The following is a 25,104-nucleotide window of genomic DNA, read 5'->3' as shown; positions in this document are numbered from 1 at the left end:
ATCTGATGAAATTGGAGATTAAGGAAAGGGTAAACCTTTTTTTAATGTGTGTCTTGTCTAACTGTGTTTATTGTAATTGGCCCTGTCAGTAAGTCTCGAAAATTACAAAGAAAGAACAATTTTTCTTCATCTATATCTTTTGATCCTAACTCACTGGGAAACGAGTGATGGACTCAGGGGAGAGTTCCCTGTCAGTTGGCTGTGTAATTCAAGATCCATCCTCTTTCCTGTATTGATCTTTGCGTTGCATTGAGATGTGCAATATGATGGGGTATATCTGTTGATCCCGTTGCAACATTTATAAGAGATAACTTTTTAAGTGACAGGCAATACTGAGGCTACGAGTTGTGCGATGGTTTATAAAAATCAAAAGGTTGTCCAACTGACATGGTACCCTTTAAAAACGGGTTTTCTTTTAAATGGAAATGACAGAAAGTTTCAGACATTTTCAGAAAAACTTTTATTACTTTTTGGCTAAGAATTAGATGAGAATATTGTTGATACCAAACATCTGCCAACAATAACTTCTAAGGCTCTCTAATTAATCTGAACAATATGATCTGATCAACAATTTATAGGGGCTTATGTGCTAGACTATTTCTTGGCCGGGACCAGTAACTTTCTGGAGTCTCTGCTAGTTGCCTGGCAAGAAATAGTCCAGCACATAACCCTCTGTGAAACGGAAAATTGTTGTTTTTGTACTTTGGTTTTAGTGTACGAATTAAACAAATGAGATATAATGTGTTATTGAGTGAGCTTTAGAGGTTCTGGTAGGTGGATTTTGTTATCTTTAGATAGAGCCAGGCTACCTAATTCCAGTCTTTTTTGCTAAGCTAAGCTGCTGGATGTACATACACGATCCGTACTGAACTTTGTTTGCGCAGCTTGACATGGCTAGTGGAAGTCAACATTAGCAGTTTTGTGAGTGCACAAAAGATGCAGATTCTGATGCTGAGCTAACTGATGAAGCCATGATTTAGCGCTTTTTTAAACTTCAACAACCTGAGGAATGGATGACTTATAAATGCTGCTACAGACAATAATGCTGCAACCATCCAAGTGCATATCAGAAATAGCTTAGAAACATTTAGAATATTGAAGTCATGTCACACCTTGCACATACATACAAATGCAATAATGTGTGATATAAATGTAAATGGATTTCAAATGACAAACATTTTTACATTTGAAATTCAGAAAGGCTTCGGACTGCTTTCAAACAATTTCAAATAGCCCATTTATGACTCTAAATTACCATAAACAACAGCAATAGCAATCATGAGATCTACCATTTACATAGTCTACATTTCGCATGTACACGAGTAGACTTTAAATACAAAATTACATCATCCATTATTCATGATGCAGTCCTTCAAAACCAAATAGAGACATCATGAATCCTACGTACATATTAATCCACACGCTTCTGGAAAATTGTCTGTTATATATTTTCAGAAATGTTAAACCCAAAACCATAAAAACAAATGACAAAACTACAATTTTCCAAGGCCAATTAAGAAACTGTCAGCCACAAAGAAAAAATAATATATCCTAGATAAAAAAAAATATGTGATCAGGCTCGTTTGTTATACATGATGATTTATTTGTCAGTACAGTGAAAGTAGTGCTGTGCCACTGAACCATGCCCAGGTGTAATGAATTTCAGATTTCAAAACCCTCCCTGTCACAATAGCTTAATATAACTTTCTACAAGTGTCTCAGTCTGGATTTGAGCTCCTCATCTCTGACAGGACAAGGCTTTTCTAAAATTGTCTTTAAAAGAGCCCAATGCCACCCATGAGCCCTGGTGTACTAGCTAAACTACAGTAAAAAAAATATTCAGTTAAAATGATGTACCAAATGACACCTCACCAGATAGTTTAAGCTGAAGTTGAGCAAACGTTTGAGATACCATTTGAGTCAACACATCCTCCTACCTAAATACGTCAACTGCCAATGACTCCCAAAGTGACATACAGTATGAGCTTTTTATTTTTTATTTTACTTATTACCGTTTTAAACACATGACTGTAACACATAACCGCAGTGGTTGTTTTAATAATGTGACTGTTCTATTTAAAACGGTTGCAAGTTTTGAACACATAGTAAACACTGTAAAACAGAACTAGTTAGGTTTAGGCAACAAAAATACTTAATTAGGGTTAGGAAATGGATCAGGGATTGGCTTAAAATGAGTCACGTAAAACTACTAAAATGAGGCTGTGACGTGACGACACAAACTAAGGTCTGTAAACCTTGACTTTCGGTTTCACACTGGACACCTGAGTGAAAGTCCTGTGTTTGTTTGCTAGGACAGAGGGCATTTAACACTATCGTAACAAAACACTCGCATTCCCCATTTTAGCAAACACCCAAATTACCAAGTGGGTGTTAGGTTGAATCTTGATGATCACTCACTCTCGTGATTGATGCTGCTGAAAAGCAACAGCGCATCCTGAAGGAATGGTTACACTTGCAACTTTGTGCCTTGAGGCATCGCAGGAAAAGTGTATTGTTGGTCCCATTCTCCTCCCCCCTTAGTTGAGCAAGTTTACACACCAACACTTCATCACTCATTTTGATTAGCTGTCTACCTAGAAATGTCTACCTAGCCTGAGGCTGAGCTAACGGACATCCATACACCCACAGCAGGTGTTGACAAGGGCAATATACTCAAGCAAAAAAAAAGAAGCAGTGACGTTCACTCTTGTTTTCCAATGGCGTTTTACTGCCACTCATTTAACTTGGCTGCTCCTTGATTTCTTTCCACCTTTTTCTTTGCTTCCCTACTCTGAGGTCACTAGCCGCGCCTTGATTACCACTGCCGTGCTGCAAATTCAATTTATAGCAACAACAGATTCAAATATGCATTGCAGATTGCAATTTGTGGTCTATATGAGCGTTGACCTCTACAAAAAAAAATGACCCAAATATTCTAATCACTCAAATGAAAAGATGAATTGCACCGCAACTAATAGTTTGCGTTTGATCATTTATTCCATCCTTCAAAGCAAAGATTGGCCATGCATAGTACAAGGGAACATTTTATGATTGTGTACTGGTGTACTACCCAGGTCTATCAATGAATTAATGCAACGTTCCAGTTCATTCAGTGTTAGATACAACGTTTGATCTTCGGCAAGTGGACTTGATATGATTTTACAATTGCCAAATATTAAAAACTGATTTCCATTAAAGGACAGTCAGCATTAAAGCTGTATTTGTTCTCTGCAAACCTTTAATATCCTCATAAGAATATCCCATTTATGTTGGCCAGTTTTGTCATACACAAACCTCATAACATACAGTAGGTTGTCTGAATTGGTTGAAATTAGTTTTTTGCAGGTAGCTACTGTACATATTGTGTAACATTAGAATTACATTGGGAACATTTTTAGGTATTCTATACTGTATATATTATATACAAAATTGTTGTTTTCCCATCAGTTTAATTGGATTGATTTGTGCATGGCAGCTTTAAAGTTGATTTAAACTTTTTTTTCCCTTTAAAATTTAAACACGTTTTGTTTCTTCCCCCTGTGGAATTATGTCCTATTGTCTGTTGTAGAAGAAAATGAATTACCACACAGATTTAGTCTCATTTTACCGTAATACTCTCTTTCCTGTTCACTGATCAAGTTCCTGCTGTTCTTTAAGACATTTTGACTGTCCTGAAATGGTTTTACCTGATCAACACACTTAATGTATCCGGAATTATAAATCTGCCTTTTTTCTAGCTTAGTTAAGAGAAAGCATTTCACTCTTTGATCACTGAGTGAGACCTCTTGTTTAAAGCCCAGGTTGGCTCCGACAGAGGTTCACACCTTAACTGATCAAAACACCTTGGCTTTGACCGAGCAGACGGTACTGAGTCTATAGGCTCGTTCGAGATGAGCCAGGTCTGCGCAGAATCGATCACCAGCGATCGCTGCCCAATGCATGCTGGTTAGATTTGTGTCCGACCCTGATCCCGACTTTCTGACGTCATGCACACGTGGGCAATGATAACCTCACGAGATGAAGGCGGCTGCAGGTTTGAGATGCAGGCAGAGCAGTTGCTTTTCACCGACTGCAAGAGCCAGGCGGACCCAGGGCATGCTGGGAAACGCCGGCCTCCCAGCTGATTGGTTCAGAATTGACTCAACATGATGACGTTTTATATAAACTTTTTATTGATTTTGAATTGGAGGGATTTTAACTGCTATTTGTCTGATTTAAAGGCTTATTCTGTACAGAACACATGTTGTGTTGCTGGTACGTTACATTTAGAAGTCCGTTCAGATTACGTATCACCTACAGCGTGTTGTTAATTTAAATCAGCAACAGATTGCATGTAGAGCATTTTGAGAGCTACTCTGTCATAATAAAAACAACTGGAGACTGTGTACAAGCTGATATATGGGTCTGATAATATTTTATTAAATCGGAATCAGACCACAGTGTTTATGTGACTTCCTGTTCAGCCTGAAGGCTGCTGGACTCGGCTGGAAACTATCCGACTTGACAGCGGATTTTTGCCACCGTCCCCGGCTGCTGCCGCCTGCTCTCGTCTGCTTTACAGGCGAGGTGCGGCTCATCTTGAACGAGCCTAATGTAAGAATCTGCTCAGACAGACTTGTGAGTTGAATGTCCTCTCAGCTTTTCTTTATTCTGTTGTTTCCTGTAAACTTGTATAAAGCCCTTGCCAGAAACTCTACAGCGTCTTGCTAACTTCTGTCTCCATTGCGCGGTGAATAACATTCATCTGAACCTGCCACCATAGAACCTGAAATCACTTTTTCTTCCGTACGGTTTTGTCACTGGTTGCTATGTATTGCCACAGTTTGAAGTCATCACTTTATTTGTGTTGGCGCTCTCTGACGCAGGGGACAACATGCCTTAATTAAAATGATTAAATGCATCTGGGCGACAGCTGGATTCTATTTGGAATCCACCAAGATGAAAAAAAAAAAAACATTGTACCTGAGGTCATTTACACCCCTCTCTCTTTTCCCTTCCCTCTGTGCACTCGTTCCTTCTTTATCATTCTGACTTTGTCTTTATTTCTTTCCTTCAATTTTGCGGTTTCTCTGCTCTCATTTTAGGTGTCCTTGAAAAAACAGACGAGGGGGAAGCCACCGCTCTCACCAAGGCTAAGACCCTTTACAAGTCCTGTACCAATGAGAGTGAGTCAGCAGGCATCAGATGTCAACAGACATTCATTTTTGCATCCTCTATTGTCCTAAAGTTCAAATGTTCCTTGCATTCATCAAAGGTTATGTGTCTCTGATTCAGTTTATTGCCTTGTCAAACTTAATTAAATGTTAAAACCTAATTAACAAACTGTCATAACAATCGTCATCCATTATTAGTTTTGAAAGTAAGAATCACAGGCTTTCAGCTTTCCAGCATTATGTGATGCAAATACATGCTTTTCTTAGAAGTAAGATCAATAAACTACTCAAATGCCTCCAAATTTGCATGTATTAATTATGCTTGATATTAAGTACAATATATGAATATCGGTTTCTTTTCTTTTTCTATTGTGAATTTTGATTAGACAATGACATCCATTATTAGAAACCGACTAAAGCTTGTTGGTATCTACTCCCCATTTTAGGTTTAATTGAGCTCAGGGGAGGGGCTCCTTTGCTCGACATGCTGCCTGATGTGTTTGAGTGGCCCGTAGCTGTGGACAACTGGGAGACCAACTATGGTAGAGTAATCTTTTTACAATGTCACACACCGCAGATGTCGTGTACAGTCAATTCTCCTTTTCTCACTTTTCCTTCCTTCTCCGTTACTCAGGTAAAACATGGAGGTTGGAGGACGTCATCGCCAAGCTGAATGAGAAATATGGAACTCAACTCTTGGTCAACTTTTTTGTCGGCACCGATGACAGGGACTCCAATTCATACATCATTCATGTAGGTGTGCAACTGTAGCTTAGAAACAACGCCCTCCTCTCTCCCTCTAACACACACACACACACACACACACACACACACACACACACACACACACACACACACACACACACACACACACACACACACACACACACACACACACACACACACACACACACACACACACACACACACACACACACGTAATTTCTTTGGCTTATTTAAATAAATATGAATGTTTTCTTGTCTTCCTCTTTGCCAGTTTGACCAGCAGACAAACCTCGGCCTCTTATCTAGAGATTACTACGCTTGCACTGGACCCTACGCAGAGGTAGGTTTAAGGTGTACACTTATAGGCCTACACAAGCGCACACACACACACACTTCTGTATTCAGGGGTTAAAGCTTCAGACAGCCCCGGCAAATAGGCCTACACTCTTCTACTGTATGTGATCGGGATGCAATGTAACTTTTACAGGGTTTCCATTTTTTCTGTCAATGGGTTTCTTTAAAGCAGATCAGGGACCTCAGTCTAGGTGGCGGTAATGTACCTTAACACTGGTCGCCTCCCACCATAAAATTGAAGAAAATAAAAATAAGTGACCTCATTGCACTTGTCAGTCAGACGGACAGCACAGATGGCATAGAATGAAAGGTGGATGACAATGTATGGAGAAAAAAATAATCAGAAACTAACAGGTCTGAAAGGAAAGTAAACGCTGTCATAATGCTATGATATTCTGCTTAAACAGTGTTTTCCTTTTACAAAATGATACTATGTCTTTGATAGGCATGTTCAGAGCAGAGGGTTGTCGCACCTTGCTATATTTTATATACAGTCTGTCAAATGATATTATTGTAGTAGTAGTAGTAGTAGTAGTAGAAGATTTTGTTGTAGTGCACACACGCACACTTTCACCCATGACAACCCTGAAACCACAGAACCCCCCACATAACAAATTCCAATTTAACCCCTGCTTGTTATATAATTAAGGTTTACATCAACTGATGCACAATGAACAAAGCTCCATGTGTTCATTTGGGCCAGTGCCACTGAGGCTCTTTGACCCCAGGAGTTTGTTCCAAGAAACATGATAATTAACAAATGACGAGGGTCTCAGTTAAATATTAGTTCCTGAATTCACTTTGTGCTCATTTGTACACGTACTTGCATTTACGAGCATGTGTATGCAATAAATACAAATGTCCTCTGAAGCAGTGATGATTAAAATCAAAGAGGCAAAACAGAACAGTTTTGTTTGTCTCTCAATCTAGACCAGATGTGTGGGATTGCAGCAAACATCCTCTGCTCTGGTTTTACTTTACAAATTATGGACCCTTGATTGAAATGCAAAAAAGCACTTAACCTCATTTAGCTTGAGGCAGGCAACTTATGTGTGTGTGTGTGTGTGTGTGTGTGCGCAACGTGACATCATGACTTCGCGTCAACATAGACGCCACTTTCTAAAGCCAACTGGTGTGTTATCTGTATGCATTTTGAGCTATCCACGTGTATGTCTATGCCGTACACAGCACGTTGCATTTTCGTGTGTATGTCTACGCCGTATACAGCGGACAGGTTGCAGACTGATCTCAATAAGTTGCGTATGTATGACACGCCAATTCGTATGCCATTTTGGTGTGTTATTAACACGCATAATCGCTTTTCGGACGGTTGGGTTTAGGAAAACAATAACGGGGTTGGGTTTAGAAAAAGAAGAAAGCAACACTTTAGTTTAGGAAACGTGACACGCGGGACACGATCCCCGGTCTCCTGGGTGAAAGTCCTGTGTTGTTTACCCATCCACCACCCCGACCCTACGGCCTAAGTTGACACGCAATCGCAATGTAATATAAGTCAATGGAGGCCAAACGGCGTTGATAAAAACGCTAAAAAGCGATTATGCATCTTGATAACATGCCAAAATGGCATAAAAATTGGCGCGTCATACATACGCCACTTATTGAGATCAGTCTGGTTTGTGTGTGTTACAGTGCGGATCGGTCCGCATTTTTCTGTCCGAGCCCGGCCCGCATCCAACAGAGCAGTAACCGAACCCGGCCCGAGCCCGACAGGCATTAAGATATTTATGTCCGAGCCCGAGCTGAGCCCGACACAGTTAAAATCTCTACTAGTGACACATGTACGTTTGTTTCTGTGGAAAGCCTGCTTTTATTAAGCAATTGTAGGAAGGTGACAAACAGATGAGCGCATCAGCGCACACAGGGCAACAAGCGCACGTTCACACAGGTGCGACCTACATAATAAGCTTTTTTAAATTTAAAATGTTCAATGCTTTATCGCCCTGATGTGACCGAGCCCGACCCGAACCCGAACATCATTTATAAATATCTGTCCGAACCCTGCTCGCGGTTCAGGTATCCATCCTCTGGTGTGTGTGTGTGTGTGTGTGTGTGTGTGTGTGTGTGTGTGGCCTCTGTTTTTTTGGTCACTGGTTAAACTGACCTCCTTTTCATTCTGTTAAAATAAATTCAACATACGGATATCATAAATGAGTCTTTGTTTGACAGGCATGTCGGGCCTACGAGAAGTTCATGATTGACCTTGCCAAGCTGATCCGCATTGACCGGGGATTGAACATCAGTGAAACAGACATCAGAGAGGAGGTGAAACGAGTTATGGACCTGGAGAGAGACATCGCCAATGTAAGCGTGCATTCACACTTTTTGCCAGTAGACGCCTAAATAGTTGGTCAGATCTGAGAACTAAAACTAAAAGACCACTTTTTAGTTCTTCGAGACACTCGAGGGAAGGTGGCCATGTTTTCCAGCAGCAATGCATATCTTATCTTCAAGCTCAGCTTCACACAACAGGAGGATTTTGTGAGCAAATAACTTCTGACAGAATTATCTCCTCCATTTGAAGCCCAAACCTCTCTCCTTAGTGTGTTTGTGGCTGCAGTCTGGAGCCTGTGCCATGTAAAACAAGCTGTTAACCAGCCTGATCCCTGCACAACAAACTGTCTCAGACATCAACAGGTTTACACAGTCCACGTTTGTCATTCAGTGCTAGATGTGTGCTCACTGCCATGCTTCACTTCCCCTCCTCTCTGCTGCTGGCTTTTACAAGGCAAGTCAGACCGTTCGAGCTCTGACATTTACAGACCTGAAGCCTCCAGGGACTCCAAATGTTTGTTGCTGCTGGACGTGTACTTCACTTGTACACGTCAGGAAACAGGAGGGTTATGTTGTGACAGAATTCTTGATTTTCTACCTCTCTGACTTATTCACTTCCAGGCTACCGATACTCCAGAGGACCGTAACAACCCAGTGTTGCTTTACAACAAGATGGAACTGGGTGATCTGAACGCCAACTTCACCCTTGAGGTTGAATCGCAGGTAAAAATAGACTCCTTTTCTATCAGAATTTGCGGTTTCCTTTTCATCTTACTTCCTCTTTCTAATGCCGATTTTTCTGTACGTGCTTTCGGACTTGAAGGTATTTGACTGGAGTTACTTCACAGCTAAGATAATGGATACAGTCAACATCAGCGTTCCTGACACAGAGAAGGTCATAAACTACTCCCCCAACTATTACAGAAGACTCAACCTTATCTTGGCCAGATACAACAAAAGGTAGGTGTGTGTGTGGGTGTGTGTGTGTGTGTGTGTGTGTGTGTGTGTGTGTGTGTGTGTGTGTGTGTGTGTTTGTTTGAGTCTGTAGCCAAATTGTGTTTGTGTACAATAGCCTGTTTGTGGGGGTGGGTTGTAATAAATAAAAAAACTGATATATTGTAGCTTTGTGTGAGCAAGAGAGAGTTTCTTTGAACATCCTTCATCTCCCCACAGGGATCTGCAGAACTACATGGTGTGGCGTTTTGCTATGAACATGGTGGTAGGCCTGAGCAGATCTTACAGGGACACCAGGAAAGCCTTTCGCAAGGTACACCCTGACACCTTAACTTTCTATCAATAAACTCAACTACACTAATGCATAATTTTAGAGGTGGTTTCTAGTATTGAAATTTGAGCACTGAAAATGAAATGTACGGGCACAGTGGTGCTTCGAGCAATGCTGACTTTAACACTGCAACACGCGTAGCTACAATGACAATGCTAACGTAAGGATGTTCAGCAGGTATGTTTACTTCGGTCACCATCTAAATGTAACATGTTAGCATGTTAACATTAGCTAATTAGCATTAAACACAAAGTACAGCTGAGGCTGATGGGGATGTCATTAGGTTTACAGGTATTTGGTCATAAACCAAAGTAGTAGGCAAAGTTAAACTTCGACCTGCTGGTGGCACCTAATGAAAAGTTAAGAAATCACCAAAGTTACCACAATTAATTCTATTCAATTAATTGAATGTCTGAACCTATGGTCTGTACCACATTTCCATGGAAATCCATCCAGTGGTTGAGAAATTTTAACCTGGATCAAAGATGCACTGACATTGCTGCCCCTAGAGCAATGCTGCTAGCATAAACGTGTTGGTGCCTTGATTGAACAAACTATGTAAGAGTGTTTCTAAAATGGTGCTATACTGCAGTTTCTTGATACTTATCAGCTGACATATACTGTACTATACACAGATACTGAGGTATCATTTGGGCTAAAATAAGCTGTTCTGTCCTCACTAAGCGTTGTCCATACGAACGTACACTCAGCTATACAGACCGCTAAACACTCTCCTAATCAAGCTCCAAGGAACAGGCTCATGTGTTGCTTTTGGTTGTAAAACTGTGGACAAAGAACAAAAAGGATATAAAAATGAAAATGATGCATCATAATGCAATATCATACAAAGCTTAACTTAAAGCTACATTGTGTAAGAATTTATCCCATCTAGCGGTGAAATTGTATATGACAACCAATTGAATATTACTTTCTAGCCCTTCCTCCTACGGCAGCCGAACCCGAAATTAGCGCTCTCCATCGTTTACACACAGCTGTTCCAGCCACTCCAATATTAACTTTGGTCTTGCTACTTTGCCTGTCGCGTTTTCATTTTAATTCTCTTTTTCGCTTCCCTGGCGAGTAGTCTCCCCCTTCCATTCGTTACGGTGCCAATAGGTGTAAGAGGGCGAAGGACATGCGGAGGTATGTCCCTCTTTGGCTAATGTATGTTAAAGATGGCGCCGCTACATGGCTGCGGTCATTCGAGCGGGTTGCTCGTATGTATTCTGAATGATTCTGAATGTCATATTCTACGCTTACGAGAATACTTTAGAGATTAGTTGGAGGAAGTAATTACACTTGAATGAGTACATATTTGTGAAAGAACAAAGGGGTTACACAATGTAGGTTTAAGAGTTACAAGAAATATTGCACAAGGTAAGTGTAAACACAAAGCAAAACTGTTTTCCATATGTTGGTATAACAAACAACCCAGGTTTTACAATACTAAATAGCAGATACAAGTCAACCACGTTAGATGACTTAGGAAAGACATAACTTTCTAACCAATACATTTTCAAACATATTAATGTATACATGTCTCTTCTAGGATAATAAACAATATAACTTACAGATGATGCCATGTATAAACTGTGAAGTGAGGATAACACCAAATTGAAGCCAGCAGGAACATGTGGCTGTCTCAGGCAATATATACAATGAAGCACTTCCTGTTTCCTCCCTTAAAGTGACAGTTCACAAAACAACCACCAAGGGTCCCAAATCAATGCAAACACATCTGGCTCCATAACGTAACCACTAGATGTCAACACTCGGCTCCATTCATTCCTCACCACATTTATAGCTATTTCTAATCCTAACCCTCTTCATAATCAGATCATCTCCAATCAGTCCTATTTCTCATAGTCCTAACTCCAATGGTGATCCATAATGGAGGCACAAATAAAGAATTGTCACAAGCCTCTTTAACCAACATGCTAAGTGGTTTATCCTGCATCTGTAATTGATCGGTGCCTCATTACTTTCCTTGCAGGCTCTGTCTGGTACAACGTCAGAGGCAGCAGTGTGGCGACAGTGTGCCCTTTACGTCAACAACAACATGGACAATGCTGTGGGACGACTGTATGTGCAGGAGGCCTTCTCTGAAAAAAGCAAAGAACTGGTCAGTAGTGGGTGGATTGTACGTTAGATGTAATGCAGGATAAAACACTAGAGGAATTCCTTATTAGACAGAGTAGAGACTGTGTAATACATAATGAAATGCACTGTTTTATTGTTTATTGACACTTGGAACTGCTACCGAATCACTGAAATTAATCTGCAGGGCATGCATTTTCACAAAAACAGTGCACGTGTTTATATATTCAGTTTTTCATATATACAAGTATGAGAACATCTGTTTCAAGCCCATCCTGTTGAGTGTGTTTGTGTTTCTTAATTGTTTTTTTCACCTTTGCGTCTTGTGATCCCACCACTCTGCTTGCACCCATTGAAAGCAGCTGATCAAGGTGTCCTTGCTATCATCCCCACACCACCCACACTGTAAATCTCAACTCTGGGCACACGCGTGTGTATGTGTGTCAGTTTGTGAGTCAGATTGTGTGCGATTATACATCTGTCATAATGCTGAGTGTCTCACACACTGTAAATCTTGGTCATTTTCTGGACCTTCACCCACTTGAGCATGTGGATTTCACATTGCACCCTGAGTAAATTCATTTGTACGTGTGAAAAGTGACACACAACTCCAAGTATGTATCAACACCCCTTTTGCTCAAATACATGGCCATACATACTATATGTGTGTGTAAGCGTGCTGAGTTGACCTGCAGCTGGCACACATGCTGCACTCCTCACATACCAACCTTCTCTCAGCCACAGATATATATTTCCACCAGTAGAATATAACAAAGTACTTTTACACAAGTTCTGAACTTATATACATTTTAGAGTAACTTATATGTAATTGAGCATTTACATTTGTGCTACTTAATGCTTGCACTACCATACTATTGTCACAGCATAACAACAACCCTGAGACTTGGCTTGGTCGTGCATTTGAATACACGAGAGCCAAACACTTGGCCCGCCAGGCTGAAAGTAAGGATGAGAGGCCTACCTTTGTCATAGCCAGGGCGCAGTATTGCTCTGTCTTTCTGACCAGCCCAGTCCTCGGTGCGATGTCAGTCAGCGTTGACACTCCGTTGATAGTTCATTGATAGACATTTAAGACACAAAACAAAAAACATTAACACAACTTGATGGGGAAAAAGAAAACTTCATCCCTCAACTCTCATTGTGTCTCTTCCAAAACCGGCACGCCCTTGGGCTGCTTCTTGTCCGCTTTGTAAGCTCTTTGAGGCAGGTAAGCAACACCCACCTCAGCCTGGTGGCCAATAGGAAACGATTTCTGTCGTGACACTGTGATTCAGAAGCAAACATTGCATGTTTTAAGTCCATGAAATTTATTGGACAGCTATATGTAAAATCTTTTACTAGTTAAAGATTTCACAAAATGTGATCAGCTTTTGTTTTCTTATAGATTAAACTACCATGACCTACTACAAAAGTAAAATATGGCACTCATTAATAAAACTATGACACTAATCCAAAATATAATACATAATAATATATCACTTTTTTTTGCACAAGGTAGTACTTTATGATCCTTAGAGAATATTATGATTATACTATTTCTCTACATTTACTCAAGGATTTTGTATGCGGACCTGTTCATTATTTGGAGACAGAGTGAATTAAATCAAATTGAATAGCAGTAGATTAGATCAAACTATAAGGATACATACAGTTTTTGTAGATTTACCATATATTATAAACCCTGCATTTCACCCTTGCAAATTATATTGTAGCGTTTTCCATGCAAACAGACATGCACACATGCAACCACAAACATCTGTGTACTCACACACACGCACGCACACACACACACTCACACTCACACACACACACACACTGTATGCTAAAAGTATGCTGTATGCTAAAAGATTTTAAGAAAAGCCTATTAGTACGGTCCCTGGCGGTTTGTGGCGAACCACAGCGTGTTGTCCGAGTGGTCATGTAGTGTGTCAGCGAGGGGTCTGCTGATGGGATGAGATACTGGAATGCCTCTGTCAGCTCGCCGCGGTCTCAGAGCACAGCTGTGGTTAGAGGGATCTGGAAGGGTGACCTTCGTTCTCCCTGCAGTTTTTACTGTCATTTTTCCCATATTTGGCTTTCATTCTTTCACTGGTTCAGGTACTTTTTCGTGAATTATTCTTATTCTGTTTTTGTTTTGTTTGTGGACATAACTTGGATGTCCCATCTCACCATCTCTCATACAACGTTTGCACATCATGGTGGCGTCAGTCTCTCTGCGTGCAGGCGCATTCTTGTTAATTCTTCAACTCAAGAGCAATACATTATAGAATATATACTTAAGCTTACACCACAACTGAGCTTTGGATGTGGATTTTTGAGCACCTTACTGTGTGAACGGTATATCTCATTATCGTGAGATTCCTACAGTTGAGCCAGTATGTTATTTGAAGACAAGTATGATATGGAAATATTTGTTTAGTTCCAAACATGAATTTGCTTAATAAGAATAGCATAACTTGTTTGTTTACTAATTGTGCAATATTAGGCTCAAGTACCACTTGTAAATTACAGTTATAAAGTTTTGGATTATTTCAGTAACTCAGTAATTCAACCCCAAACGGCTGGATGTCTTAAGATGCAGAATGTAAATTGGTAGCATTATAAATAATGCATCTGCAAATTTGCCATTACAGCAGTGTAGAACATTAGATGAGACTTTTTTTTAGATACCACACTTTTAATTGTCACTAAACATGATATAATTCTGACTGCCATCACCTCACCTCCCTTTATTCATACATAAAAATAGTTGATCTTTTTATTATTATTTCCTCTGTTTTATTAATCTCATAAAACATTATTACACTACCGGTAATATTACCCAGGGCCACAACCCTTCTACGCAGAGGGAATGTAACCCTGAGTGCTTATATTGATATGTGACTATGTAATGATGGGGCCTGGTTCAGGGAAGTGTATTTTTATGTGTTTCACAATATGTTGCAGTGTGTGCTTTCCACTGCATCCTTTCTGCAGACCTTATGAGAAAAACTCCCACACTATGTACAAGTTGCACAGACTGACTGTTTTGTTCAGGATATATATTTGATTGTGAAATATCAGTGGCATATGACTGTTGTCTCTTTCCCTCTCTATGTGTATGTGTGTGTGTGCATCAGATGGAGGAGATGATTAAAGACATTCGGGAAGTGTTCATTAGTAACCTTGATGACCTGACCTGGATGGATGCAGAGACCAAGAAAGCAGCTGAGGAGAAGGTTAGCAGGCCTGCCATCGGGAGGAGGGGTAATGGGGGTGGGGGTGAGGGGGGGTGTTAAAGGGTACAGATTACCCCAGCCCAAGGGTATTGTTTATAATGACCTGTCAATTGTATTGTATTCTATTTGTCAAATTGTCTCCTCTACTTTTCTGTAGGCCCGAGCTATTCGGGAACGGATCGGCTATTCCGACAACATCAAGGATGACAAATACCTTAACAATGAGTACAACGATGTGAGTGTCTGAAAAGATGTGATTGTGAATGTTTTTCTTCTTTAACCAAATTAATGTAACAGAATACCTGAGTGGGTTCATCAAAACTGCATAAAAGTTCTATGAAAACATCTTGATGAATTCTTGGCTGGAGAATATATGGCCAAGTGCTGATAGCTCTCATCAGGGCTAATCCTCCTGTTTCTCTGGCTGTGTGTTGGTGTTAGCTGGCCTACAGTGCAGAGGAGTACTTTGAAAACATCCTACAGAACCTGGAGTACGTGCAGAAGAAACGCCTGCGGAAACTCAGAGTCAAAGTCAACAAAGAGGAGTACGATTTAATTGATGTATTTCTGGTGGTGGGGTTAAATCATTGTTCTGCAAACAGGCTTGTTCCAGTTGTGTAGTACATTTTTTATTATTTAATCACTAATAATAAATGACTTATTCGCTTATGGTGCTTGTAGTGTGATACACCATCTTGCCTTCAGCACAGTGCATTCACATTCTCCCACACAAACTCCTACTCACACATGCAGTTCAGCCTTCCACTGAGCACAGCAGTAATGCTAATATTAGCTTGTTGTCATTAATCACAAGTTAATTTGATACTGCAGTGCCTTGTCAACACAGTTGATAGGAATTTGTCTTAGTGCATTCTTAAAAACTGACAACCAAAAAAACCACACACACACATAAATAAATAAAGTATATGAGAAATACGAGCAGCAAAAACCTTTTTACATGCAAACATACATAATATTATATAGTCATATTTATCTCTCATCAAATCTATCATGCTGCACTATATTGCTCCTCACTTTATCAGTCTTTAATTCCACCCTCCTTGTCTTCTGCAGGTGGGTAACTGGAGCTGCTGTTGTCAACGCCTTCTACTCATCCAGCAAAAATCAAATAGGTATTTTCACATGTGCACATGCAATTATTTAACATTCTGAATTTTGCAAAGCAAGTTGTGTAAAGACAAACCCATAGAAGTTAAATTTTCATTTTATTTCTACTTCTTTTTTTTTTTAATTTTTTCTTTCCCCCTGGTGTCAGTTTTCCCTGCAGGTATCCTGCAGCCGCCTTTCTTCAGCAAAGGCCAGGCTAAATCTCTCAACTATGGTGGCATTGGCATGGTGATCGGTCACGAGATCACACATGGCTTTGATGACAATGGTATGATTGTCCACACTATTGCTCTTTGTTTCTCCTAAAAGCACACTTTTCATTGGGTTATGTAAAGTTATTATGTTCATTAGGATTCTTGTATACTGATCTCCACAAGTGCACGTCACCCAGAAACACAATGCAAACGAATGAAATGTAATGGAAACCTGTAATTAATGTCACTTGCAGCATGTTTGGGCTGTCTCAGATAACAAGATAATGGATGTGTGGGCATAGAGATCACAATCCTTTTTTTCTTGTTAAACAAATACAACCAGCCAACTCTAAATGCATTTGGCTTCTTTTATTAGGTCGTAACTATGATAAAGATGGTGATCTGAAGGACTGGTGGACACCAGGCTCCACTGATAGGTTCCTGGACCTGTCGAAGTGCATCGTCAATCAGTATGGCAACTTTTCCTGGGACCTGGCCAATGGACTTCATGTATGTCCTGGTAGACAATCTCTCTCTCCTTCTTTCTTTAAGTTTTTTATATAATTTACTTTTTCTCAAATATTGTCCCAAACTTTGCTCATTGTCTTACAGTATTTATTTGCTTTCCTGTTACCTTTGCCAGCCTATCCATTTTCATCTTTCTCCCAGTTTTGCAGGCTCATCTCTTCTCTGCTTCAGGTGCCTTTAATATTTTCTGTTGACATATCAATCCCTCTCCCTCTCTTTGTTTCTCTCCCTCTATCCTATTGCTTTGAACAATGCTTCTTTTATCCCCTGGGACAATGCTTTCTTGTACATGTATCCCAGAAAAGTGATATCTGTGATTTGCTGAAATACAGAGGAAAATAATATCATCTCCCTCTGTCCTTTTTCCCTGCCTACCTTTGTGTTTTCTCTACTTATGTCCCAGTTAAATGGTAACAACACCCTCGGGGAGAACATTGCTGACAATGGAGGGATACGGCAGGCATATCAGGTAATGAGCCTGAAAACTAAGGAGGGAACTCGGTTTAAAAGTCCTGGTTTAAAGATGACGGAGGATAGGATTTAGTATGTGATTTGTTATTTTCATCTGTTTGCTAACATAATAGATGTGTAATTTTGCCAGGTCACTGACAGGCTCATTAGTTATTGTAAACACAACAATAAAGGACATGATGTTGCTGCTGATTTTTTAAGTTGTATCAGAGGTGAACAGAGAAAGGGCATTCACACATTTGAATGCAATATGAGATAATAAATAATCTTACTTTAGGTCAACCATGACATTGTAGTATTTCTTTTACATTTATTTACATTAACATTGTCCATTTTCTTGCTCCTGGAGATTTTATTTCCTTTTTGAGTTACAACTTTTCAAACAGACAACATGCCTGTATACTATTATTTGAGTTTCATGCTGGACAGGGTGTGACAGTATATACAAAAGTGACATGAATTAGCATTAAAATGATAACTAAAAGGCTGACGATAAAGTTTAGATTAGTTGCTGCAGCAACTAAAACATGAATCAATAAATAGTTTCCAAAACAACCCAGTTGTATTTTTCACATACACATGATTTACCAAACAGCCCAGCATGTGAAAGTCTGTATAAGGAGTTTACAGGAAGTATCCTCAGAAATTAGTAATTTTGATAAAGACAACAGAATAATAACCACAACTCCAACAGTTTAACATTCTTGGTTTACTGCTTATTTTCCAAGTTTATCATTGAATAGTAATGAGTCAGAAATGGTATTATCAGGCACATTAGGTATATTTATTAATTGGAACATCTACATTTAATTAGCAGAAGTATAATATGGAAAGATTTTTGGCTAGGTTTTTATAATCAGTAGCAATTAGGTAATTTCAAGACTTTTTTGACATTTTTCAAAAACAGCTGTGATTTAAAATGAGAATATTTGTCTCATATTAATACTGCAGGCCTATAAGAACTATGTGGAAAAGCATGGAGAGGAGCCATCACTGCCGGGCATTAACCTTTCCCACAATCAACTCTTCTTCCTAAACTTTGCTCAGGTAGTTGATGGATGTGTGGTTGGATTGATTGACTGATTGATTGATTGATTGATGTCTCGATGGATGGATGGATGGATAGATGGATTGATTAAAGTAATTGATGAATGATGGATACATAAATGGATGATAAATGGATGGATTACAGTAATGGATGGATGATGGACACTTTGGTGGGCAGTTTGGATATATGAATGGATTGATGAATAAATTGGAAACATGCAGTATATTGGTATATTGTAAATTGTATTGGTCTAATGCTGCATGTCCTAATCTCTGTTTTTTTCAGGTGTGGTGTGGAACGCACCGACCAGAGCAAGCTGTTAATTCCATTAAAGTAGATGTACACAGTCCAGGGAAATTCAGGTAAATTCAAAGCGATAGTTTTTCTTTTACATCAATCAGTCATATGAGGCAAAGGGCAGGAAACAAATTACAATGGGAGCTAACATTTTAAAACCTTGATAAAATGACATGTTGTGTACATTTCAATTACAAGTAACCATCTAATACAGCAACTTTAACCCCAACCAACAATCTCCTCTGTATGTGTTACAGGGTACTGGGCTCTCTTCAGAATTTCCCAGAATTTGCCAAAGCATTCAACTGCAAAAAGAACAGCTACATGGTCCCTGCCAACATCTGCCGTGTGTGGTGATCCACAGAACTCTGGGATAGTGTCGCCCCTGTCCCCCTGCAGTACCTCTCCCCTCTGACTGTTGGAGCACTCGTGGGGGGCTACAGGGAAGTGAAAGCTCCCCTTAGCTCTTTACTGAATGGACCAAGGCCGGTGGATTGACACTGCAGTATGCACTTCCTCCGCGGAAAGCAGTGGACTGTACCCTCACGGACGGATGGAGCACTGTCTCTCCGACTCTGATACTGTAGTTCATTCAATCAGCCTGAGTATTCCCCTACTCACTGGACACAATCACTCCTTCTGTTTAATTTTTTTCATCTTGTTTTACTCATCATTTGCGAGTCTGCCAATGTGTGTGTGTGTGTGTGTGTGTGTGTGTGTGTGTGTGTGTGTGTGTGTGTGTGTGTGTGTGTGTGAGTGTGAGTGTGTTTCAGTCAAAATACTGTACAAGTAGTTGTCAAGAGAGGGGCAGACAGACAAATGTGCTCAAATCCACCGACATGAATACACCACCCACCCACCCACGCTCATACACGTGTAACAGGGCTGAACCACTGTTCTGTATGTGGGACAGAGCTGTATGGCTCTCATCAAACCTCAGCTGGTTTCAGCCTTCATCTACATGCTGATACACTCTACAATGTATTCATAATGTACTCTTTGTTAATACTTAGAACTAGATTAAGTAAATTATTACAGAAAATCTGAATTTATTTTGCTGAATAGACCAGTGCGTTTTTATCCATGATAGCATATTACACAATACTGTTCTATATTTAATGATAATGACTTAACTGCAGTTGACAGGCAGCTGCTGCTCATTAGCAGTATTTCAAATTAACCAAAATTCAAACTTTGCCTTGAAGACAGCTGGTCATGAATCATTGAGTTGACAATCGACAGTCACCAGACCCTTTTATACATTCACTGAACCTCCTGTGTGTTTGTGTGTGGATGTATGTCTCTATGTGTTTTCCAGTCTTTTTAATTCATTATGATCGCTGCCTGCTGTTTGCCAAGCAAATTGGTATGCCTTACATGATCTTTTTGTGCTGCTCTGTCTGAGCGTGTGAATGTGTATTTGCGGGACGAAAAAAAGGACAATGTATCATTGAAGCAATAGTTTGACTTTTTCGTTGCTTTTCTTGCCGACTGTTACATTAGAAGATCAGTACCACTCTCATGTCTTTAGGCTACAGCCAGTAGGCGGTTAGCTTAGCTGAGCATTAAGACTGGAAACAGCTAGCTTGGCTCTGTCCAAAGGTAAAAAAACAATGACATGGAAAGCTCACTAATGACCTGGCTACTTCTTGTTTGTTTAACCAGTACAGTACCAGTTGTGGTTTTGTGGAGCGTTATGTGTCTGACTGTTTCTTGGCTGAGAGCAGTGACTTCCTGGAGTCTTCGCCAGCTGCCCGCCACCTGATGGTGATGACAGGACTTGAGAACTTGGAGTCTTTACCCTTTAGTTTTTCTATGGCTTAAAAAAAAAAAAAATAAATAAATAAATAAATATATATATATATATATATAATACATTTTAAATTTTAATTGGTTAGCTTTAAATGTGCTGGTAGGCAGATTTGGTTTTACCTTTGGACGGTCAAGCTAGCTGTTTCCCCTGTTTCCAGCAGAACCATCTCCTGGCTGCTTTATATTAAATATACTGATATGAGTGGTATCAATATCCTCAACTAACTCTTGGCAAGAAAGCGAATGAGTGTATTACACACAATGTTGAACTATTTAAGAAAGGTGTGGCGGGTTCTCAGTTTGATCTTGGTCTAATCACAGGAAGTGCATCGTATGAGCCATCTATTTTGAATGTTTCTTTTACGCATTGAAACAAAAGTCAATTGACAGACGATATAACTAAGCTTTCGAAGGATTTATCTATTTTAAACTCCAGGCTGAATCTTTGCTGGAAGTTAATGCACTTCATTCAACAGTGGTTGTATCAAGTCAGTAGAACACAGTTTTCATGGTTTTGTATGGCTTTATTTTCTACGTTAAAGTGTAACTGAGGCTGTAACACATTTTAGCCTTTGCCTTTTATATAGAAATCAGTGCAATGAATGATGCGCCATGATCATGTAGATCACTTCTTCAGACAGTATACAACACCCTCCATGTCCTTTATACATTGATGTTTCCCGTGTTCTGTTCTTTTCATTGTTTGTGCAAGCTTTCTGTCTCTCTGTCACTGTCGCTCACTCCCTCAGGCTTTCTTTCTTTCTGTCTCTCTCTCTCTCTCTCTCTCTTTCTCTCTCTCTCACACTCCACCTGTAGAAAGACAGATATACCTCAGTTGCCTGTATTTAGATACTTTATAATAATTATTGATAATCATCTTGAGGAGCATTGTCTTTTCTTTCAAAATAAATCTTTAAATAACATGCTGAGCCTGCAGGCGAAGGATTGTTAATGTATTTGTGTGTGCATGTGTTGTTTTAGCATCTGAATCAGGCTTCTTTATAAATGCATTGCAAGCTCTTAAATCTGATACAAAGACATGTTACATTCCATCTTAAGTGTTGGTGCCTATTTTTTGCAGAGAGCCTCAAAATGACAAACATTCTTTTAATGTGAGACTTAAATTATGCACTGCATGACAGTGTACAGAATATCCTGGTGCTGCTGACTTGATGTTTTTTTTGATTTTCTGGACTTCAGAGACTTAACATATAGAAATCTTGTTAAAATCCACATCAAAGCAGACATTCTGCAGCATGTTCCTTTGCCCTTTGCGGCTGTCTGTGATGTTTTTAAAAAAGGTTAAACTATAGAGAGATTTTCCTACATTCTCTTTCCCCTCATACATTAACTGGCTTGAGGGGAGTATTGGGAACATGGGGCTTTAGTTTCATTTAGTAATTTCCACAGAGACAGGAAAAGAAAAAAATAAGTTAATTTAAATGCAGCATTAGCCCACACTCTTTCTTCACTAATTGGACCTATAAGCATTGAAGGAGTAGGGCAATATCTTTATGGGTGCTCCCAAGCTGCCTACTGATAAATATACCCCATGCCGCAATGAACCAGCAAGCACATTTCCTGGCACAGAGAAGGCTTGGGCAAACAGTCAGGCAAGTGCAGTGAATAAGAAAAAAATATCAAGAACTTTAGATGTAAAATGAGAGCCAAAGAGAATTATAACACACAGGATGTGTAGGGCAGGGGTGCCAAGTAGGAGCACCAGAAACATGGCCAAACTTTGAAGCCCAGTGTTAAAAATACCCAGGAATGGGGAGTGCAGCAGCGGCCAGAACCAACACACTTGTGCAAATACACGTACGTTAAAGGGTAACTTCCTTTTTTTTCAACCAGGACCCTTTTTTTCCTATGTCTTAGTGTCTAAGTAACTGATGGGAACAACATTCTTTGACACTGGTCCAGTATTAAGCAAGATCGCTTCAGTCGGCCTTGTGCGATTGTGTGACTCATCTGAGTTCAGCTTAATAGTAGTTACGATTTCTTATTTACTTCCTGGCCTCCCCTTTTGCTCTCGGTGGCTGCTAGCGCTTAGCTAACTGAAGGTTCACACCACCCACTTTCCTCGTACTCTCGCCCTCCCTCTCATTAGCAGCTAAGCTTTCTGACATCACAGCTAACATTACAACACCTCAGCATGTTCCTGGGAGACTGAACAGAGTGTTTTGCACTTTGTACACCACGGAGTGCTGAGGATTTATCCTGAAAGAACATGGAGCATGGCGGACGTTTGGAGCTTTTAAACTTAATGAGAATAAGAAACATGACTGGAAATATTTTTGTCAGAGAAAAAAAAAGAAAAAGACACACACAGTTAACACCTTTGTACTTTCAACCTTTGATCTTGAAGTCAGTTTTTTTTTATAAATTCATCCGTGTTAGACCTTTTGTTTATTCTCTCAATACAAAGTTGTGCTCCCCTCTGTTGCCCTCTGGTCATAAAACGACTCAGTTTTCCTTCATGTGCCCTTTGGGCGACCCTAACAGTGGGTTCCGTGGTATGTGTGTGTGTGTGTGTGTGTGTGTGTATGTGTGTGTGTGTTGGGAGGGGGGGCAGGCATACAGCCTCTGGAATGCTTGTCAGTGTGTGTGTGTGTGTGTGTGTGTGTGTGTGTGTGTGTGTGTGTGTGTGTGTGTGTGGGGCAATGCTTGTGGCATTGTGTGGTGTCTGAGATGTATGAAGGGGGAACAGAACACTATTATATGCATACGTGTGTACACACCACACACACCTCCACAGGCCCACTCCAGTGTGTTTTGAAATTTTAATATGTCATATTTTTCTGTGTCATTTTCTGACAATGTTGACTAACCACACTGTTAACTTAATGTTGTGTTCAAAGTAAAAAAAAAAAAAAAAAGGTTTCTGCTGGAACAGGAATATGACGTATGACTGTAGTAAAATCTGCAGGTCATACGGCTGACTTAGTTAGGTATAATGTTCGTTAGCATGACTTACTGCATTAGCTAACTGTCTTCATCCACGTGTGTTGTTATATATTTCATAATGGCCTTTGTGTGGCGAACTGGTGTAATCAAGGCATGAAATCTCACTGGTAGAAACACACCAAATGACTCTCTGATTTGCTCTCTTCTTTGCCATCTTTACGGGCCACAGAGCACAATGAGAGAAAAGTACCGTTCAAAACATTACAGTGCAATGCGAGTCTGTGTTATACTAATCCTTGCCTCATTTATGGTATGATAAACAGTAAATTCATCCATTTACCGTAAGTGACATATGGCTTTTATCCAGGATGCTGTAGCTGCAATCTGGTTGTCATGGTTATTGATTACATTTGACCATTATCTACACCCATTCTATGTTTGAGAAAGAAGTTTAACTGCTGAACAGGAAGTAACACTGACTGGAGGGCGGCTGTAAAAAACACGTGTACAAAAGTACACATGCGTACACACACATATACATGGAAATGATGGATTAGGGTCAGAAGTGAGACAGTGTTTCAGGTAGGCGATTAGAGTGGGCACTGTGCTATTGCACACTTCATTTGAAAGGATCTCCTATTGTGAAGTGCACTCTCACTGCTCTCATTGTTAAAAGCCACTAACAACGAACCATTTTGATTTTAAAGTGGCCAGCTTTTCTGTAAAAAGGCCTTCTAATAGCCACAGCTTTCTCACCAATACTTTGGTATGAAAAAAAAAAAATAATTATGTCCTATGCCCATTAGAAAGTGGTACTGTTTTTGGTGCTCTTGATTTAATACATGATATATGATAAAAACATAAATTAAGTGGATTCTTCCATTTAAAAGCATGTTGCTTTTACTTAGTGAAGGCACAGGCAGCAAAAACAAAACAGTACACCTTTTATATGACTTTTTTTGACTCGTGTCAAGGATTTATGTATTTGAAATAATTGATGCACTGTACACATAATGTACAACACAGAGAGCCTCAAAGTACCAATATTGACAGTAACAGTGCTGACATTCACCTGTGAACATTCAATGACAGTGAACCAACCACCTATTCAAAATATAAATATTACAGTCACGACTAATGATGAACCTTTTATAACTGTTTTCCACTGATGGCCAATTTGTCTCTCTCAAGTGATAGTGGAAATCTAGGAACTGCAAGTTTCACTTGATGTATCCCAGAATACAGACTCTCTAAATGTCCTGTTTGCGCTGTCACAACATACAGCATATGCTCACTCCATAATTAATGTAAAACAGTGACATCCTGTGGTTGGTCACCACATCTGTGTCGTTCAGCTGAACCTGCAGTGACTTACTTACATCAAAAACAAACAACAACATCCAATTTATTTTAAACATTATATTACTATCTTATTTCTTTAAATGAAAAAAAACAAACCACCTGTTGATTTCTGCATTTAATCTCATTTCTTTTTCAAAGGTTAAACTGCACGATGGCTTTCTCTTGCTTTACTGACAGCTTACTGATGCCATTTATTATTTCGCAATCTGGA

The 25,104-nt window shown here is 39.8% G+C and overlaps 1 protein-coding gene across 2 annotated transcripts in view; it reads left to right on the top strand.

The window, feature by feature from the left end:
* The window catches only part of LOC114550948 (neprilysin), a 32,891-nt gene extending 12,245 nt beyond the window's left edge, over positions 1 to 20,646 (top strand). For both annotated transcript variants that reach the window (XM_028571952.1, XM_028571957.1), the window contains exons 5-23: positions 5,085 to 5,165; positions 5,600 to 5,695; positions 5,788 to 5,906; positions 6,151 to 6,219; positions 8,421 to 8,555; positions 9,147 to 9,248; positions 9,349 to 9,485; positions 9,699 to 9,792; positions 11,804 to 11,932; positions 15,048 to 15,146; positions 15,304 to 15,381; positions 15,588 to 15,691; positions 16,221 to 16,279; positions 16,423 to 16,542; positions 16,845 to 16,978; positions 17,400 to 17,465; positions 18,419 to 18,514; positions 18,801 to 18,877; positions 19,070 to 20,646. In XM_028571952.1, the coding sequence (XP_028427753.1) occupies positions 5,085 to 5,165; positions 5,600 to 5,695; positions 5,788 to 5,906; positions 6,151 to 6,219; positions 8,421 to 8,555; positions 9,147 to 9,248; positions 9,349 to 9,485; positions 9,699 to 9,792; positions 11,804 to 11,932; positions 15,048 to 15,146; positions 15,304 to 15,381; positions 15,588 to 15,691; positions 16,221 to 16,279; positions 16,423 to 16,542; positions 16,845 to 16,978; positions 17,400 to 17,465; positions 18,419 to 18,514; positions 18,801 to 18,877; positions 19,070 to 19,169 (1,895 nt within the window). In that variant the 3' untranslated portion in view covers positions 19,170 to 20,646. The remainder of the gene's footprint in view (positions 1 to 5,084; positions 5,166 to 5,599; positions 5,696 to 5,787; positions 5,907 to 6,150; positions 6,220 to 8,420; positions 8,556 to 9,146; positions 9,249 to 9,348; positions 9,486 to 9,698; positions 9,793 to 11,803; positions 11,933 to 15,047; positions 15,147 to 15,303; positions 15,382 to 15,587; positions 15,692 to 16,220; positions 16,280 to 16,422; positions 16,543 to 16,844; positions 16,979 to 17,399; positions 17,466 to 18,418; positions 18,515 to 18,800; positions 18,878 to 19,069) is intronic.
* Positions 20,647 to 25,104: the final 4,458 nt, after the last annotated feature.

The sequence above is a fragment of the Perca flavescens genome, chromosome 3, assembly GCF_004354835.1.
Source record: "Perca flavescens isolate YP-PL-M2 chromosome 3, PFLA_1.0, whole genome shotgun sequence".
In the NCBI taxonomy this organism is placed as follows: domain Eukaryota; kingdom Metazoa; phylum Chordata; class Actinopteri; order Perciformes; family Percidae; genus Perca; species Perca flavescens.
This window is presented reverse-complemented; position numbering and strand designations above follow the sequence as displayed.